This window comes from Nematolebias whitei, chromosome 8 (genome assembly GCF_014905685.2).
Source record: "Nematolebias whitei isolate Nwh7 chromosome 8, NemWhi1, whole genome shotgun sequence".
Classification (NCBI taxonomy): Eukaryota; Metazoa; Chordata; class Actinopteri; order Cyprinodontiformes; family Rivulidae; genus Nematolebias; species Nematolebias whitei.
Genome location: NC_056505.1, coordinates 6,196,560 through 6,215,127, shown reverse-complemented (window position 1 = coordinate 6,215,127; position 18,568 = coordinate 6,196,560). Strand labels below are relative to the sequence as shown.

The 18,568-nt window shown below is 40.2% G+C and overlaps 1 protein-coding gene across 1 annotated transcript in view; it reads right to left on the bottom strand.

Annotated features, from left to right (window-relative positions):
• Window positions 1-18,568, bottom strand: part of LOC119413002 (SH2 domain-containing protein 3C-like) — a 54,115-nt gene that overhangs the window by 17,822 nt on the left and 17,725 nt on the right. The window contains exons 3-5 of the mRNA XM_037680013.1: window positions 8,369-9,038; window positions 1,404-1,443; window positions 337-465 (exon numbers count right to left, since the gene is read on the bottom strand). Of these exons, the coding sequence (XP_037535941.1) occupies window positions 337-465; window positions 1,404-1,443; window positions 8,369-9,038 (839 nt within the window). The remainder of the gene's footprint in view (window positions 1-336; window positions 466-1,403; window positions 1,444-8,368; window positions 9,039-18,568) is intronic.

The following is an 18,568-nucleotide window of genomic DNA, read 5'->3' as shown; positions in this document are numbered from 1 at the left end:
ATCCATCCATCATCAATCCTTCCATTCATCTGTCCATCCATCCATCCTCTCACTATCCTCCACAACCCAGAAAGGAGTGTATCTGTCATGTCTTACTGTTTATTTGAGGTTATATTTATCTCATTTTATGTCTCAACTTGATAAAGACCAGAACTTTTTACTATGGCTTTGAAAGATCTATTAGTTTTTTTTTCTTTTGTAATTATAGAAAAAACAAGAGAAAACAAGTGTAGAATATTTTCTTAACAGACAATTACTCACTCCGTTTTCAGTTTTTGCTAAAGTCTTAAGATAAAAACATGTTTAGTTTTTTTTTCTCATGAAAGTGAAACAAACCTCCCAGGGGATGCGTCCGTGGTACCAGGCGTGGCTCTTCATCTCCGTGCCGCTCAGCTTCAGCTCCTCCTCCAGCTCCTTTCTCAGTTTCTCCGATGGCGGCTCCAACCAGAACTTCTCTTTGCAGAACTTAAAAGGCATCACAGGTGAAGGATCAGACGCACGACTACAACAGCGGTACAAGAAAAGACTGACGCTGAGCAGTCCGAGCTTTATTTAAAATCAAACCGCGCCTGTGTCTTCTTCACTTTTGTTTTTATTGGACAGAGAATTAAAAAAAAAGAGAGAGAGAGGAAGGATGGGCATTTTTGGCATTCCCACACTGGCATCCATGCTGGAGGCACCAGGAGCCTGAAATAAAACTCAGAATGTCAGAGTCTTGGCCTCGTCGCCCCGGCAACGTCACCATGAGATGGGGTCATCACTCAGCACCCTTTTGTCCACAGTGTCTTTATACAAACACAACAACAAAAAGAAGCTACTGTATATCAAGAGGATGGGTTGAGGATGTGCTGGGAATGCCTCCCCCGACACCTCCCACCCCCTCAACCCCGACAGAACGGTTCCACCGGACTGTGAATCAAAAGGCCGGGCGTCGGGCCAGGACCACTTCAAAACAAAACAGGAGTGTGTGACAGGAAATGCTAAATCATTAGCATTATTTTATTCGCCGTTCATCCCTTTTAGACAAGCGTGGTTGTCAACAGTCTAATTCTGAGCCAGTGAAGCTGCATTCTCTTTATTTCTTTACACTTTCTGCAGTCTGAGCTGCTGTTGCCTGCGGCAACCGAAGCATCTTTAAAGCATGTGAACAATTCCCTTAATTTTTCAGCCAAAATTCGACTAAATTGGAGCCACGGCATCGTTCATCACAGCGGCAGAAACACACCCTTATTTTTTTTTAGCTTTTAGTGAGAAAGGACACAGATGAAAACAGGAAGTTTGACAAGAGGAAGTGAAGAAAAGAGCAACAGTGGTAAAAAATTAACTCTTACAAGATGAGAGAGCAAAATAAAAAAGAATTTTAAAGTAATTTCTATATATAAAAAAAAAAAAAAGAAACTTACTTTCACATATTCTCCACCGCTGTCTGTCACTTTTGAACACCTGGAACACAAAAAGAACATGAGCAAACAAAAATCAAATATTCAACCTATTTATTGATGCACTTATTTGGTTTTAATTTGATTTATTTTGAGGGAATTAAAATAAACTGTTCAGTGTTTGACTGAACACAAGATACGCTTCAGTTATAAACTGGTGTACCATATTTTTTGGACTATAAGGCACATTTAAAATCTTTTAATTTTTCTCAAAAATCAACAGTGAGCTAAGACAAAAATGGTTTTAACTCAGCCAACTTTATGGATATTACTGCTGCCAAAGTCTTAACTGGAGTTAGTGGGAAAGATCATTTTCACTGGCTCTCTGTCAAGTCCAGAATAGAATTCAAGATCTTACTTCAAACCTACAAAGCTCTCAACAACCTAGCTCCATCTCATATTACAGATCTTATTGTTCCATGTTTTCCTAACAGAGCACTTCACTCTCAGACTGCAGGCTTACTCACAGTTCCTAGAGTTTCCAAAAGCAGAATGGGAGGAAGATCTTCCAGTTATCAGGCTCATTTCTTGTGAAACCAACTTCCAGTTTCTGTCCGTGAAGCTGACACGTTGTCCAGTTTTAAGAACTGGGCTTAAGTCTTTCCTTTTTGATAAATCCTATAGTTAGTCAGCTTGGTTTCCTGACCTATTCCTTATCCTATGCTGCTATAATCTTAAGACTACTGGAGAACAAATTGACCTCATTTCATCAAATGAACAGTTACAAATAAGTTCAAATGAATCGTTTGTATTTGTAATTACTCTTTCTTAATATGATTTATGTCTTTCTTTCCTCCTAGAGAAAAACCTGATGGCCTCCGCCCTGGACCTGCCACCGTGTGTCCGTTTTCTCCTTCCTGTCCTCTCAAACCCAGACGGTCGAAGCAGATGGCGCTTGTCCTGAGCCTGGTTCTGCTGGAGGTTTCTTCCTCATGAAGGAGTTGTTCTTTTCCACTCTTGCCTCTGTGCTCACATAGGATGAGAGACTGCGACGAAGTGAAAACTCAACGCAATCTGTTGGCTCCTCAGATAAATAACATTATTAACTGGCTTTATATGTGAATGTTTTTGTACAGCGCCCTGAGATGACTTCTGTTGTGATTTGGTGCCTGTCACGATAACAAATTTAGCTGGGCAATTAATTGTCTCAGAAATTATTGGGATAAACGATAATATTGTTTGAATTTTGACAATAACTATTAATTATTGTCAAATTTTAGAAGTTTGTTAATTTGTTTCGAGTGTAGTACCATTTTTGACCACCGCATAGCAGTATAAGACTGTTTGAACCGAAGGATGGATAGTGAGGGAGCGAGCAGCGTGTCTCTTTAAGAAAAATGGGAGGGAGGCCTCTTGACATGACATGGGCTGTCTCTCTTCGGTTCCCAAAACGGCGGACACTCGGTGTGGTTTGAGCTCTTTAGCATAGCATTCTTTACACAAATAAAAAAAATCAGTAAACAAGTTCTCAGCTTCTTTTTGCAGAGAAAAACAACTTTTTACACAAAAGCACCAGTTTCGACCATGAATTTTGGAGCTTCGACAAGACGGAGGTTTTTTTCCCCGAGGTCGGCCTGTTAGCTTAACTTATAGCTTAGCTTCTGAGCTTAGCTGCTTTTAACGATCCAAAAATGTGATTTTGGACGGTTAAAATGGATTTTAAAAAGAGAAAAGGCAGGGGTCCGTGAAGAGCACCGGAGTTGAGCCTTTTGTCGTCCAGTGTCTTCAGTAGAAAGAGAGAGACACAAAGAAACGATAAAGCCGATAAATTTAATTTATCATGCGATTAATTGATTTATTGTTTATCGCGACAGGCGATATTTAGGTGATATATAAATAAGCTGAATTGAATTGAGCTAAAATTAGGTGTGGTAGTAGCTGAGAGTCATCCTACTACAAGTGCTTTCACATCTCACATCATTTTATAACGCTGCCTGAGACTGTGGATAACATTCATTACAGGGTTTGACCTAAACAGCGACGTCTCACCGTAACATGAAAACGTGTGCATGTTGGGCGATATGGGTTCTGTCGAGAAACACTTTGCCTTGATTTATTAATTTTAATTAATAACCATAAACCAGTATGGTTTTACTTGCACCTGTTTTTTATAAATGTTGGGGTTTAAGATGCTCCATCATGACTGTGGGGATGATCAGGAGACGACCCATGTTGGATCTGCAGAACCAGAAACCTTTCAGCAGCAAGATAACCGTAGTATCCTGCATGTTTTCTCCGTCTCCTCCGTCCTCTTGCACAACTGTTTCACAGCAGCAGTGAGTTCATTCGACACCACCCAGCAACAACTTGCAACACAACAACCTTCTCCGGGGAGGACGTGGAAAGTTTTCTTCCTCAGAGTGAAAATCTGAAAGCGGTTTGTTTTCTGGAGCCCGTGCTTATTTTACTTCCTCCTACCGATCCAGTGATCGGCTGGCTCCGCACCAAGTCTGACGTTTCTGGGCGTCACAAAACTCAGCCCAACACCCGCAGGATTTCTTCTCAACTGGAGTGAAAACTGGAAAAATGCATTCGTTTCTAACTGACGGCGGTAACGTGTTGTGTCCGGGAAACTGGCAGAGAGAAACTTTTTTTTTGTCCTTCTGTTCCTCCTCAGCATATTTCTGAGAGTCCAGGGAGGCGACCTTCTGTTCCCAAACACAAACTCTGGTGAACACAACCAAAGCAGTGCATGAGAAACTCCCAACATTCAAAATCTGTTCCCAGATCCAACCTTCTGATTATCTGACCGAGTTGTTTTTGTTTGTGATTGCTTGAGGTTAAAACTAATATTCTTTATTAAAAAAAATCTGCAAACAAACATTCAGCACGTCAGCACATATTAATTATTTCCTGAAGATGTAAAACTTTTTCTATTTTTGTTTAATTGCAATGTTGCAATATTATTTGCACACAGCCAAGCAAACAGGATGCGATGGGGTGAAAAAATGCAATAAATCTCTGCAAACAGACCAGGAGTTGTTTATTAATAAGAGAAGGAAGAGCTACATTTAAAGATGGCATCTTATTTGTTCAAATGAACGCTGAAATGATTCCCAGCACAACTCACTTCCTGTTGGCTGATTTATTCTCTTGAACTCTGCTTCAGCATGCTTTAATTTTATGCCACTTTTAGTTAGCATTTTACTACCCTTAGCCTTTGTTTAGCCTTTTTGCTACTTATAGTTAGCATTTTTGTGCTTTAGCTTTTAGCTAACCTTTTGTTGTTTTTAATCAAGCTTGTTCCTACTTTTAGTTTTAAACTAATGTTTTGCTGCATTTTGTCTTTTAAACTAACCTTTTGCTACTTTTAGATTCTATCATGTTGCTCCTTTTGGCTAGTGTTTAGCTACTTTTAGCTTTGAGCTGGTGTGATCCTGTTTTTAGTTCATAGCCAGACTTTTGCTGTCATTAGACTTTAGCTAGCCTTTGGCTCCTTTTGGCTTCCAGCTAGTCTTTGGATATGCTTACCTTTTATGGTGAATGCCAGTTTGCTGATTTTAGCTAGTGTTCTGCTTACTTTAGCTTTAGCATCCATCCATCCATTATCTTCAGCCGCTTCTTCCTTTATGGGTCACGGGTGTCACTGGTGCCCATGTCCAGCAATCACTGTGCAAGAAGCGGGGACACCCTGGACAAGTCTCCAGTCCATCACAGGGACACATAGAGACAAACAACCATTCACTCTCTCACTCACGCCTAGAGTCACCGATCAGCCTAACATGCATGTTTTTGGTCTGTGGGAGGAAACCGGAGAACCCGGAGAAAACCCACGCAGCACGGAGAGAACATGCATTCGATCCGGCAACCTTCTTGCTGAGAGGAAACAGCTGAGCCGCTATTTTAGCTTTAATAACTTCAACACATTTTTTCATAGCTGGTTATATAGCATTGTTGCAGAAAATGCATTTTCTGTAGTTATATTTCTTTTTTATAATTTAGACTTTAAACAAGCAGAATCCTAATCTTCCCACTAATTCTAAATCGGCGTTAAAGTTGCTTTAAAACCAACCGAGCAGGTTTGGACACTTAACCTGTTTGGTTGTTCAGATCAGTGGACATATTTCTGATGTAAATGGTAATTATCCAAATCTTTACATTCTGTCTGTAAAAGCAATAATGACATTTAGTCTCTGGTGTTAAACAGTTTTAGCTAAAAAAGAGGAAACTGAAACTGATAATATCAATATAAAAATAAGTTTTCTAAAAAAAATTTAAAAAAAAGAAATGCATAAAATAAATAAAGCTCTCACGTTCACTGTGTTCTGTGCTTTTGTAAAATATTTCAATAAGCCGTCACCAAACCTAATATCAGGTAACGCCTGCAAGAGGTAAAGGTGAAAGGTCAACCAAGGCTGGGCCCGGTGGAGCTCAGACTATCACACAGTCAGCATCCCTGATGAAGAGGAGGGAACTGCCACCACAAGAAGGAGACGCTTGTCCTGAAACCACAGACTGTCCTCAGGTCACGCAGAATCACTTTTATCACGTAATAAATTCATCACTCGTCGTTAGGAGTAAACATCATGACTGTTTTAAATCATCAGGCAAAGAGCAGAGGGTCTAAAATGCACATTCAAGTCTGAACTGTGTCGTTACATTTCGTTTGTGCCGGGACAAAAATCCGATTTGTTCAGAAATGCCGTCTCCACGCTCTGCTGTAAGGTTTCTGTCAGGGCGGTGCTTTTAGGTGCAGAAATAACTGAGTTCCTCTGTTCAGGAACTTCTCAAAGTAAGAACAAATCAATGCAAAAAAACTGCAACTAAATTATGATTTTAGGTTTCTGGGTGGAGTTTGCATGTTCTCTCCATGCATGCGTGTTTTCTCCCGGTACTCCAGTTTCCTCCCACAGACCAAAAACATGCATGTTAGGCTGATTGGTAACTCTATATTGTCCCTAGGTGAGAGGGATGGATGCGTGGATGGATGGATGGATGGATGGATGCTTTATTACCCATCACTGTGAAAGGCAGGCGATCATGTAATTTCCTGACTGAGTTGCGTGCATGTATCTGTTAGCATAATATCTCAATGGTCAACCTTAGCAAACACTGAACTTGTTCATTTTTGCAGATACTGGACTAAACTTTGCTGTGGTAGTAGCTGAGAGTCGTCTCCAATCCATGTATTATTTTTGTTGTTTCAAATGCTGGAAGCTGGCGGGCGATCATGTTTGTTCAGAGCAAAATGCTCCATTAGAAACACCTGCAGGTAAATCACCTGCTCGGATGTGAAACCGGAAGTTCGTAAAGAGAGAGTTCTGCCTGAGAGCAGCAGTCCGAGCCAGAGTTGGTTCTGTTTCATGTTTTATGGCACCGAACTGTCCAACACGAGCAGGAACAAAATGAGATAAACTAAAAATAAAAAGTTCTAAACGTTCTGACCTGATGGTTCTGGTCTGAAATGCACCTTGTGATTCTCCAGTTTGTTTGTTTTGATCAACAAAGACGGATTTTGAGCACAGAGACGCGGTTTCTCACCTGTCCCGGGTCCATCTGTCCCCGCAGCGGACTGAATCACCCCTAATGTCCCGGACCTGACTCATCTTCTCCCGCAGGGTCCGACTCACGCAGCGCTGCGGTGCGAACAGCTGGGAGCAGGCGGGGAGCCACTGCGCATGCGCACCACTGCCACTAACGTCTTGTTTTATCGAAAAATAAATGATTGACAGACTCGTTTGATGTTTATTAAACAACTTCCTGTTAAATTTGTCTGTGCTCAGCCACAGTAGTTTCATAAAACATGACTGTTTGCTTCTTTTAGCTGTTAGCTACATTTAGCTATTTTTTTATACTTTTAGCTCTGCTCCTGTCATCTTTTAGCTACAGTTTTGATGTTTATAGGTTTTGCAGTTATTAGCTACTGTTCTTCAACTTTAACTTTTTAGATGTTTGCTACTGCAGCTACTTTTACCGTTCTGATTTCAGTTGTCCTTTGGATATTATCTTTTAGCTGCAATTCAGCTACTTTTTTGCAAATCCTTTGATCATTTTAGTTACTTTTCAGCTCCTGACATATTTTAACTACAGTTTAATGACTGTTTTACAACTTTTAGATACAGTTATCTTTTAGCTGTTCTTTTGATACTTTTAGCTACTGTTCTGCAGTTATTAGCTACTGTTCTTCAACTTTAACTTTTTAGATACTGTTCGCTACTGTTCAGCTACTTTTAGCTTTCAGTTCTGATACTTTTAGTTGTCCTTTGGATACTATAAGCTACTTTTATCTTTTAGCTATAATTCAGCTACTTTTAGCAAATATTTTAGCTACTTTTCAGCTTGTTTATTTTTTAGCTGTTCTTTTGATAATACATGTTTTTGTTTCTTTAGCAAATTTTAGCCAAGTCATTCAGCTCCCAGCGTTCACGCTGCCTTTTTGCAGAAAATCCAATTTCTCCAGATTTTATTTATTCAGCTCTTTATTTTATTATTGTTATTTTATTTTTTTGTTTCCTTTTTTCTTTTTGACTTCTCAGAAACAGAGTTCTGTACAGATGTTTTGATCCAGCTCTCATTTAGTTATATTTTAAACAGGTGCTAATTTCAGGCTTTTAAAATGTCTCATGCTGCTAAAGGGTCAAAAATGACTAAGTGAATAAGTAATTACTAAATGTTTTACTATATAAACACAATGTTTGTTTAATATTTGAGTTATTGGGTTAAAAATAAATTATTACCAAAAGAAAATCTTTAAAAGGATAACAGGAACATCTGGCCTCTTGGAAACAAACAAATAAATAAGAGCTGGATTAAGACTTTTGCACAGAACTGAAAAAGAACAAGCTGTATATTTTTATAGCAACCTTTTCTGGAAATATGTTGGAATTTCTTTCATAATTTAACGTTTGTCAGAACCAGAGCAGCAGCTCCTTGACTATGAACAAAACAACAATTCTTCATCCTCTGAAAGCTTCGCTGATCATCCTCACCTGTCACCACTCCACACTTCCTGTGAGGTGGTTGCAGTTTTGTTGGTTTCCTGTTCAGGTGGCTGCCTCGCTGTCTGGGGGTGGGGCTGGGTCTGGGTCCGGGTCCGGGTCCTGTCAGATATGGGGTCCATTGGCACATAGACGTCCTGTTTGGAAGCTGCTCTGCAGCTCGTCATGTCTGAAGGATCTCGTTCAGGTCCTGCAGCAGCTTTGCAGCTCCGAGTCTCGTGGCTGAGGACGGGCAGCTCCCTGAGGCAGCTGTCAGGAGCAGAGGTCAAAGGTGAGGGCCGGTTGGGTGCGGGGGGCAGCGGCTGAGCCAAAACGCGCTGAGGTTGCTCCATAGCTGTCAAACTGAGAGCGGAGAGGACACCGAGCAGGGGGGAGTCTCGAACATGTTCCCCCGCCTTCCACTGGCTCGGCCCTTCCTGCTTCTCCTCCTGGGCTGTCTTCTCCTTCACTCTGAAGATCTTCTGTGTGAGGGGCACCGAGGCCACGTGGGCGAAGAGGGCGTAGCTGCAGGGGCTCGAGTCCCTGTCGTCTACAGACTGCCCCCCCTCTGCTGCTCCAGCTCCACAGAGGCTCTCATTCAGATGTGGGACTGCTTTGTTACTGGCCTTCTCTGGGGGGTGACGTTGGGACAGATTGGTAAGGCTCCCAAACCATTTAAAACCTGTGGGGGGACAGGATGGAGCTCATTAGGACCAAAAGAGACGCCATTTTTACGTTTGCCTGAATTTGTACAATATGACGAAAGAGAATCAGTGAATTCTTGCTTTGGTTTGTGTCCAGAAACAGAAACTCTTTATTATTTGTAGATATAATAATAAAGTTTATTGCTTTTAACTGTATTTTCTAAGGACAAAATAATGTTGAGCATCTTTAAAAGTTTCTTTTGCTGCTGTTTTTGTTGCCCTCCGCATGTTGCCAGTTAAATGAGCTAACTTCTCTCATTGCAGTGAAATCAGTTAATCAGAAAACGTCAAACCAGTAAAGACAAATCAAAGGTTATAAAAGCAGATTATGTTTGTTCCTCATACTGTCCTGTTCAAAGCACGTGTGTCGATGACATTCAGGGGTTTCACAGGTTTTGGACTTTACCCAGAAGATTAAACGAACCCTGAGTCACCCCGTGTTGATTCAGTTTTTACTCCCTCCGAGGTTAAAAATGTGTAACCAGGTTGTGACAGCAGCTTCTCGCTCGTACGCGATTCTAACGGTGTCATAAATGCATGAACATCTGTCGGACAGCAGCAGTTTACAGCGAGTCATCACTCATTGTCGAACGGTTGGAAAAATAAATGAGTCAGATTTCAGGAACTTACTGCCATGTTCAGAATCTAAAAACATGAAAAATGAGCAACAAAATAAGAAAAATGGGCATTTTCTGCAAACGTGCCGTACGAAGGCTGAGTGCTGCAATTTTCAGAAACTGAAGCTGAGTTGTTTAAATTAAAGAGCTGAATACCGGTAGTTCAAATCTAATAAAAACAAAAGGGAAAACCAAAAATTCCCATAGAGTTAATTAAAAGTAGCCCAGTTCAAGCCTCAAGGTAAGCTAAAAGCTAAAAGTTGCACAAAGTTAGCAATGACCAGCTAGAAATTACAAGTATTAAAAAGGCTGGCTATAAGCTAATGTAGCAAAAGATAAAAGGTTAAAAAAGTACTCTAAAATATAGAAATATTAAAAGGTTGAACATTAAACATTTACTTAAAAAGAGTAAAACATACGGGTAAGTGTGGCTGCTGCATTGACACAATAAGAAATGGAAGTGGTGGCGCAGAGGTTAGAGAAGATGGGCCTGTGATCAAAAAGTCGCAGGTTCAACTCCCCAGACTGACAACATCAAAATGTGTGTGGAAAAGGTGAAGCACCCACACCTGCCTTCATCCTCATTTGCCCCACTCTGGACCCTTGAGCAAGGTCCTTAACCCTCCACCCCCACCACCCCCATCTGCTCCCAAAAACAGGTCTCTCTTGAAAATGAGTTCTCGTGACTCAGTGAGACTACCTAAGGGTAAATTAAAAAAAATAAAAAATAATTCTTCAAAGAGCTTCAGATTTGTCTCTTTAAGAAATGAGCACGCTCGCTTTAATTGTATGAATTAGTTTTTTAATTTTAATTTTAATTTTACAGACGGTGTCTGTTGCAGTTTTCGTTCTTTAACCAAACAAATCGCGTTCTTTTAATCAAACATTTTATCATGTGCCGTTTGTTTTCCATCTTTTGAAGAAACTCGTCTGTACCCTGCAGCTCCGTGGGGCCTCCTCTCATTTTATCTCAACAGCTTGTTTTTAGTTCACACTTGCCGTGGAAACCGCAGCTTTTGCAGCTAATTCCGTTTGTCAAATGTTCCTGAAAGACGCTGAAATGAAACGCAAAGTGTTTGAGAAAACTTGTCGACTGGAGGACAAAAGAAGTGTCGAGCCTAAAAATAAAAATGATGTATTTGATAAGCAGGAAACCAAAGCCGAGACAAGATCTGAGGGACGCTATCACCCTTTAGCTGAGCACCAACTGCACAAGTTTTTAGCAAACAGCCTCAGAGAATCACCTGGAGCTGAAATCCCATTTTCTGTCAGTCAAAATGTAATTTTTTCAGACTGCACCATTTGATAGAGGATCTATGAGTTTCTTCAAGTGGCTGAACTAAACGACCAAGCCAAAATGGTCACAAACACTGGAAATGTGCACAAACAGCAGCCGAAGTAATAAGATAAACTAAAAGACTTTTATAAATCGCAAAGAACTGCCAATCAAGACCATGTAAAAAGATCAAAGGAAAGCTGTCCCCTCGTTAGAACGATAATTTAATGACCTGAAGATTTAAAGAAAGTTCACAATCTGAGACATGAAGACAAACTTCAGCTGCTTCATGGGTGAAATTCAGCTTTAGATGCTGAACAGTTCAGGAGTCAAACAGCAGCAGAGGACATGGACAGCGAGACGTTTGTCTCTTCCAGCAGACGTCCTCTCAGCTGAGCCGCCGTCACAAACACCAGTTTATGTTTTTCTTTGCAAACGTCCACAGAGAGGTTTGTAAGTGGAACAGTGGACAAAGACACGGCGGACAAAACGAGACGAGTGTCGATCCATCACGTTCTGTCGCGGGATCACACAGACGCACTTGTCTCTCCCTTCACACCACGTCTCTGTTTTCATTTGTCCGAGTGCCTCAGTTGGATAAAAATGTCCTTTCATTCTCCACTTACTAGAAAAGAGTCGCACGAAGACAGGAGATTTTTTTTAAACTCCGTTCACACACAAGGGCGGAGTTCACACGGGCTGACACAGATGTTTCACCGAAGCTCCGGTCGTGAAGATCTGCCCCAGACAGTGCACAGGAAGTGTTTTTATACGTCGCTTATCAGCACGATGACCTCGACCTCTTCGACTCGGAGGCGTCCGGCGCGTGTAGGTTCCTCTCTGACCTCACGCACGTGGTTCAACGTTAATTTAACATCAGCGGTGATAAACATCCATAAACCTTTACCTGAACTCCCCTGACACGTACTTTATTTAGATTTTTCTTCTGAACTCTATTATTTATAATTCTTGTGTTTCACTCAGGCAGCACGGTGGCGCAACTGGTAGAGCTGCTGCCTCTCAGCGAGCAGGTCCCTGGTTCAAATCCTGGTCCCGGGGCCTTTCTGGGTGGAGTTTGCATGTTCTCTCCGTGCATGCGTGGGTTTTCTCCGGGTGCTCCAGTTTCCTCCCACAGACCAAAAACATGCATGTTAGGCTGATTGGTAACTCTAAATTGTCTCTAGATGTGAGTGAGAGACTGAATGGTTGTTCATCTCATTTATTTGTCCCTGTGATGGACTTGCGACCTGTCCAGGGTGTCCCCTGCCCCTCGCACAGTGATTGCTGGACATGGGCACCTGCGACCCCCATGACCCAAAATGGAAGAAGCGGGTAAAAGATAATGAGTGGATGCTTCACTCAGCTAAAGACAAATGTGGCTCACCAAAAAGCTTTTCAGGCACTTCATGAGATAAAAATAAATCAAATCGTAACATTTCGGCTGCTTGTAGAAGTAAAATAGTGTTAAGATTAATCTTTAGATGCATATTTTATTAACAGCTTTATGAGAAATATCACTCACATTAAAATAAAGCGATAGTTTTGTAAAACGCTTCGCTCAAGTACAGTTAAACACAATATACTGGTACTTCTACTTTAGTACATTTCACAAACAAATTCTGGGTTTTTATTTTTTCTTTACCAAAGTATTTATTATTTATTATTAAATTTGTTCCAGATGCTCAAATTAATAATTAACACAATTTTAGAGAAGCAAACTTTCACATCAGTTTATCAATAAATTGTCCATCTGTGAAAATCCTGTTTGATTTGAATTTGCTTCAGATTTGGGGAGAGGTGGTGCAGAGGTTAGAGAAGGTGGGCCTGTGATCGGAAGGTTGCCGGTTCAACCCCCAGTACCAACAACATCAAAATGTGGGTGGGAAAGGTGAAGCACCTGTATCTGCTTCCACCCGCATTTGCCCCCCTCTGGGCCCTTGAGCAAGGCTCTTAACCCCCACCATGTGCTCCCCCGGGCACCCTAGATGGCAGCTCTCTGCTCCACACAGAGGGCTGTGGTAGCTCCGTGTCCGTGGTTGAGTCAGGAAGGGCATCCAGCGTAAAAAATAATAGCCAAGTCTTCGTGCGACTTAGTTTTCTGTGGTGACCCCTGATGAAGGGAGCAGCCGAAACAAACAAACAAACAAACAAACAAACAAAAACCTAAGGAACAGAAGTGTGTAGAGTAAGAGGAAGGAGACTCTTCTGTCCCACAAATCTTTGCAGTCACTTTTACACAACGACACATGAATCATTTCACTGAGTAAATAAACACGAGTTCATGAGAAAAATGTTTACGTTTCCATTTATCAGCATTTAATTTCATCATTCTGTCATGATCGTCGTTTTTCAGGTTTTAGTTTTCTGTTTTGAGTTTTGGTGTCACGATGTTCAGTTTTTCATGGTAGTGTTTAGTTTGGTTCCTTGCCGCTCTGTTTCACATCATTTTCTCTGTTTTTCATGGATACCCTCAGCTCCTCCGGCCACGCCCACCCAGACCTGCTCCCTGTTGTCTCCACTTCACCCATCAGCCTTTGGGCCTCGGTTCCCTCGCCAGTGGAGCGTTATGTGTTCACCCTCCATGTCAGGGTCTTCATGTATCAGTTCTCCAGTTCCCAGCTCAAACCTCAGACAGCCATGACACATTCAGTCCAACAAGTTTTCAGCTTTGCTCTTTAAATTCCTAACTGTTTTTTTTTTTTTTAATGCTGCACAGATGAACAGGTTTCTTGTTTTACATTCTCAAACGTTTTAAATCATTAAAGTTGTTGCAATTCTTCCACTTCGCTGTGTTTGACTTTTGTTTTGAACATTTAGGCGAGATGTGACAAAATTGTAATTTTAAAATGTTGGAATCCATAAAAGCTGGCAAAATTAAAATCTACATAACGTTTATTTTGTTTACTTTGATTTTTTTTAATAATTCAGGGCTAATTAAAAGTGGAAAAAATGCATTTTTAACATAAGAATGAAGACATTAAAAGTGCTATCATGTTTTGTTGTTTAAACGTTGTGATTTTTTTTTTCACTTTCTCAATTTGTTTATAAGATTTTAGAGTATTTCCATCATTTGAATGGAGTTCTAGAAATAATGTTTGTGCTACAAGATTTTTTTTTACATCAAAATAAGATGAATAAATTAAAACTTACTCTTTTTTCCTTTGCGCGTGGCCTGCAGCTGTGATATTCTGTTCATGAAATGGTTCTGATGACTGCGTGTTCCACTCATTTCTGCACTCTGATAATAATCGCGCTTCCCTCAGAGTGAATCTGCTTCCTGTCTTCTAAACACAGCGGAAACACCGAGGAGGCAAACTCTCAGAGCAGTTTCATGTCATGCTTATGCAATCAGGTGTAAAAGAAATGTGTTGTCACTTCGCTGAAAATGTGTGTCAGCTGGAGCAGCTGTGGATCTCTGATTGTCCTCAACTGGGCAGAGGACGTCTCTTTTATGACTGATTAAATAACAAGTTTAGAGTTCTGGGTTAGATTAAAATTTAAACATATTTTTCCCACGTTAGCAGAATATTTATATTCACCTTTTATATTTATTCATATTTATTGGCTCAGCTGACACGGTGTACCTCAGAGGTGTGTGTTTAGCCTCTTTACATGTTTGCCCTTTCAGAATCATGGTGTACCATTTGTTGATGTAGATTCAGACATTCATGACAACATTTTGTTTTATTTTAAGGCAACTGCTGGATGCCCTTTCAGGACTTTTAATCATTTTAAAAGCAAGAAAGGAAGTCCATCTGCCAGTGAAAATACTCTTGGGGTTCACTTTATCGTGTACTGTATATGTAGAACCAGTGGCGGCTGGTAGAACTTCCACCAGGGGGTTTATAACTCCAAAATAGACATACCAAAATATATATGTTCAAGACATTCCACACACGTGCACGCATCACAGACTCATCGGTTCGCTCACTCATGCTCACGTCTGCGCACTTTACTAACTCATTCCTTACCTGTGTAAACACCGTAAATAAGGCACATTAATGATGACTGCTGTTAGAATTTTCCACATCGCCTCCCGTCCTCTCTCCTTTCTACACAGGACCCTGGCCGGCATAAACAAACCCAGTGCCGAATGTAGCGGTGGCCGGCGGGTCTCCCATCTATCTGCGTGATCCAAATTAATGCTGCGCCTCTTTTAAATGTGCTGCTGTCTGACAGTTAAATACAAAGAAAAAATAAAATAAAATAAAATACAAAGTAATATTGCAAACAAGCCTGGTTGACAAATAAGTAGATAGATAAATAAATAAATAAATAAAGACATCTGTAATGGTACGGTGGGACCGGAAGCACGATCCCTACAGTGCGCCAGTACTCAGGGCGCTGGAGTGGTGCGCCCAGAATCTTCCTATCTATTGTAACAAAGAGGAGCTAACTGCGCATGTAAAACTTTGAACGAGAGTCTGTAGGCTAAGATTCTTGCACCTCCAGGGTGGAAAAAGGTCATCAATCAACGTTTATGAAAGAAGCAACTTGACTCATCATTAACTAGAAAATATTTATCTTACACGACTAAAAAAATATAGCATGGACTTAGTTGTTAACTAAAAAAATACATACATATATTTCAAAATATTTTTATTTTATTATTTCATTTTTATTTAATTTTTTTTAAAGTCTTTAATGTAATATGGGGAGTGGTTAGAGTGTTGGGGCGGTGTCCTACCACCCCCTATTGACGAGCCACCACTGTGCAGAACAGAAGACGATCAACTATGTACATAGAGCTCGTAAATCCACAGTTTGTGTTCCAGTTTAGTGAGAAATCACCTCCAGTTCCCCCTAAATGTGACTAAATATTTACTGACTGGAAACTGAAAGTAAAATATATTTTATTTTACATAAAATACATGGATTTTATTTTTAGTTACAACTCAGATACAAAACTTTTTAGCAATGTCACTAATTCTCTCTGAACATTAGGTGCTGGTGATATTTGACTTGTACTGGAGTACAAGTCGAGTACAAGTACACGTTTTTGATCTGTTGGTGTTTCTCAACAGTAAATGACAAGTTTTATTGTTCTCATAAATGCCCTTTAATCAGTTGCTGAATACTTAAAACAAAACAGTAGCTGTAATGACTTTTTTCTTAAAAGAACAAACAAATTCAGAAAGAAATGTCTAATCCAGAGAGACGGAGCACAAACAACACAGACCCTCTTTGTAACAAGTGCAACAGGGACCATTGTTTGTTTGTTTGAAATGAGGTTTTGTGACTTCCCACATGCACAGTCAGTATCTTAACTGCAGCAGACAGCATTCAGCATGATCTTAGTTTAAATAAGTGAGAAATTCTCATGAGGAGTCAAAGTAACAGCTAAACGTAGCCGGGAGGACTTTTCTCAAATGAAGGTTTTCTTGTAGAACAGACTGATTATTTACGAGTTAATGTTAAAATAATTGTTTGAAAGCTAAACGAGTCGCTGCCACTCAGTATCTGTGCATTACATAAAATACCTCTGTGTACAGTAGGACAGTATTGTGACTTAAAGAGAGTTTAGCATCATTCCACACTGACTGGTTTGTTTGTGCTGAACTTGGATTTGTTTCAGCTGCAGAACTGATTCTCTGTCCTTCTGCCCCATAAAACAGCTGCGTTAACACAAATCTAAAGGCTGTACCAAGTCAGTCGTGGCACTGAGCTGTTGCACAAAGACTGTGGAACCAGGGACTTTTATAAGGTTCAATAAAAGTCATAATGTTATGTCACTAAAAAGGTCCGGATGGGAGTAAAAGAGGCCAAAAGCAGCTGGAGTTGTTCAAACTCAGCTTTTTAAGTGAAGGTTTTAAAGAACTCTGCAGCATTTTCTTTGTTTTCCGCTTAAAACTTCCTGTGTGGAGAAACACTGAAATGAGCTGTTTATATTTAAAAAAAAAAAAAAAAAAAGATTTTCTTATTACTCACAGCTGTTGCATCATTTTCCTGCAGCGGGCTGATAATAATACATTCGTCTCATTAATAATAATTTGTTCCAATTCTGACCACTAGATGGCAGCAGGACTCCTCTTTTCACAAGGTTGGAACGCAAAATCATTTAAAAATAATTTATTGATGAATTTAACTCTCCGAACGTCTTCATAAAGTTCTGGATATGATGCTGAAGTGTGCTACTCTTGAATATTTGCATTGCAAATAAATAAACAAACAAACAAAGCTGTTTGAGTTCATTCAAAATTCAAATAGCTAAATTTAAAATGAATGAAATAAACAAAGACAATATGATCTGCAAGTTGATTTAATATGTGATGTTGGGGATCAGTCTCAGCTACAGCCGCACCAGATTTTAGCTGAATATCTGCAATAACAGCTCAAATGACAACATTTGTATGTTTTTAGAGCCAGTTCAAATCAGTTATATGTAATGTGAAATATTTAGACTTAATATCAGGATTAAAAGTTATCTGACAATTAATCGAACTAAAAAAAAGTTCAACAGATATATGCACACTAAGCAATATTATAGACTGAAATAAATGATTGTGCGTACTGATTTCAGAATGTTTCTCATGACTCCGATGTGAGAAAATGTTTAAGGAATGCAGCTTTTTGTTAAAAAATGATAGAATTAAAGCTGCAATGACAAATGATTGGAAGGATTTACAGAGATCTGTTTAATTTATGATGAAATCTGTGTAAAATGAGAGAATCAGACATGAAAGCTGCACGCTGAACCAGAATCATTTGTTTGTTCTTGTGCCTAATGAAAACAGTCTCATCATAAAAAAAAAAAGCCTCAATGTTAATAAATTTGCTTCTGATTATTCAAACTTTGTTTGGCTTCAAACAGAAGTTTGATGTTTTTTCTGTTTGAGAGCAGAAACACCAGGAATGACTTCACATTTTATTTCAGCTTCAATCAATTCTGTTCAGAAAACCTCCTGCAATCAGAGCTAGGAGACTCTGAAAACCTGGAGGGAAGTTTTGGTTGTTCATTTTGGCGACACCCGACAGTAAACACACCTGACACGATGCTGCCACGGTCCTTTTATCCAGAAACAAACTGGAAGGATGTGAGGACATCTGGTTGATCAAATAACACCATCTGGACCTGTGAGACGTACATTTAATAATTATATTGACATGAGGCATCAATGATTTTAGCATTTTGACATTATCAAAGGTGGAGAAAGAGGAGGTGAAGTCCAGGTTATGCTTGCTTTTTAGGGATGGGGGCCCGTTGGGGACAAAAATATTTTCATGGTCATCAGTTGTGAGGGGCAAGGAGAGCCTGGCCCTCTGGGCGTGGTTGCTGACCTCAGGGAAAACATCATCTGCAGACAAAAAGAACCACATAAATTGATACAAGCAGCCAGACAGGATTTCTCCCTGCAAAGTGCACTGCAGGTCACAAACATGCCACATGCACAGATTCTGTGTATCGCACGTATGACCAGTGGAATATCTTCCACAACTTGAACAAATCAGGCACGAGTTTTCATGGACAGTCTGCTCCTTGGCTGCAAGCCACCAATTCCTGTGACCTGCACAGTTCAGAAGCACAGATGTGAGCATGGCACCTCCGGCTCCCAGTCTTCTGGTAGAGAACCCGAGTTAGACATGAACTGTGCATGTGACAATCGCAAACACTGAA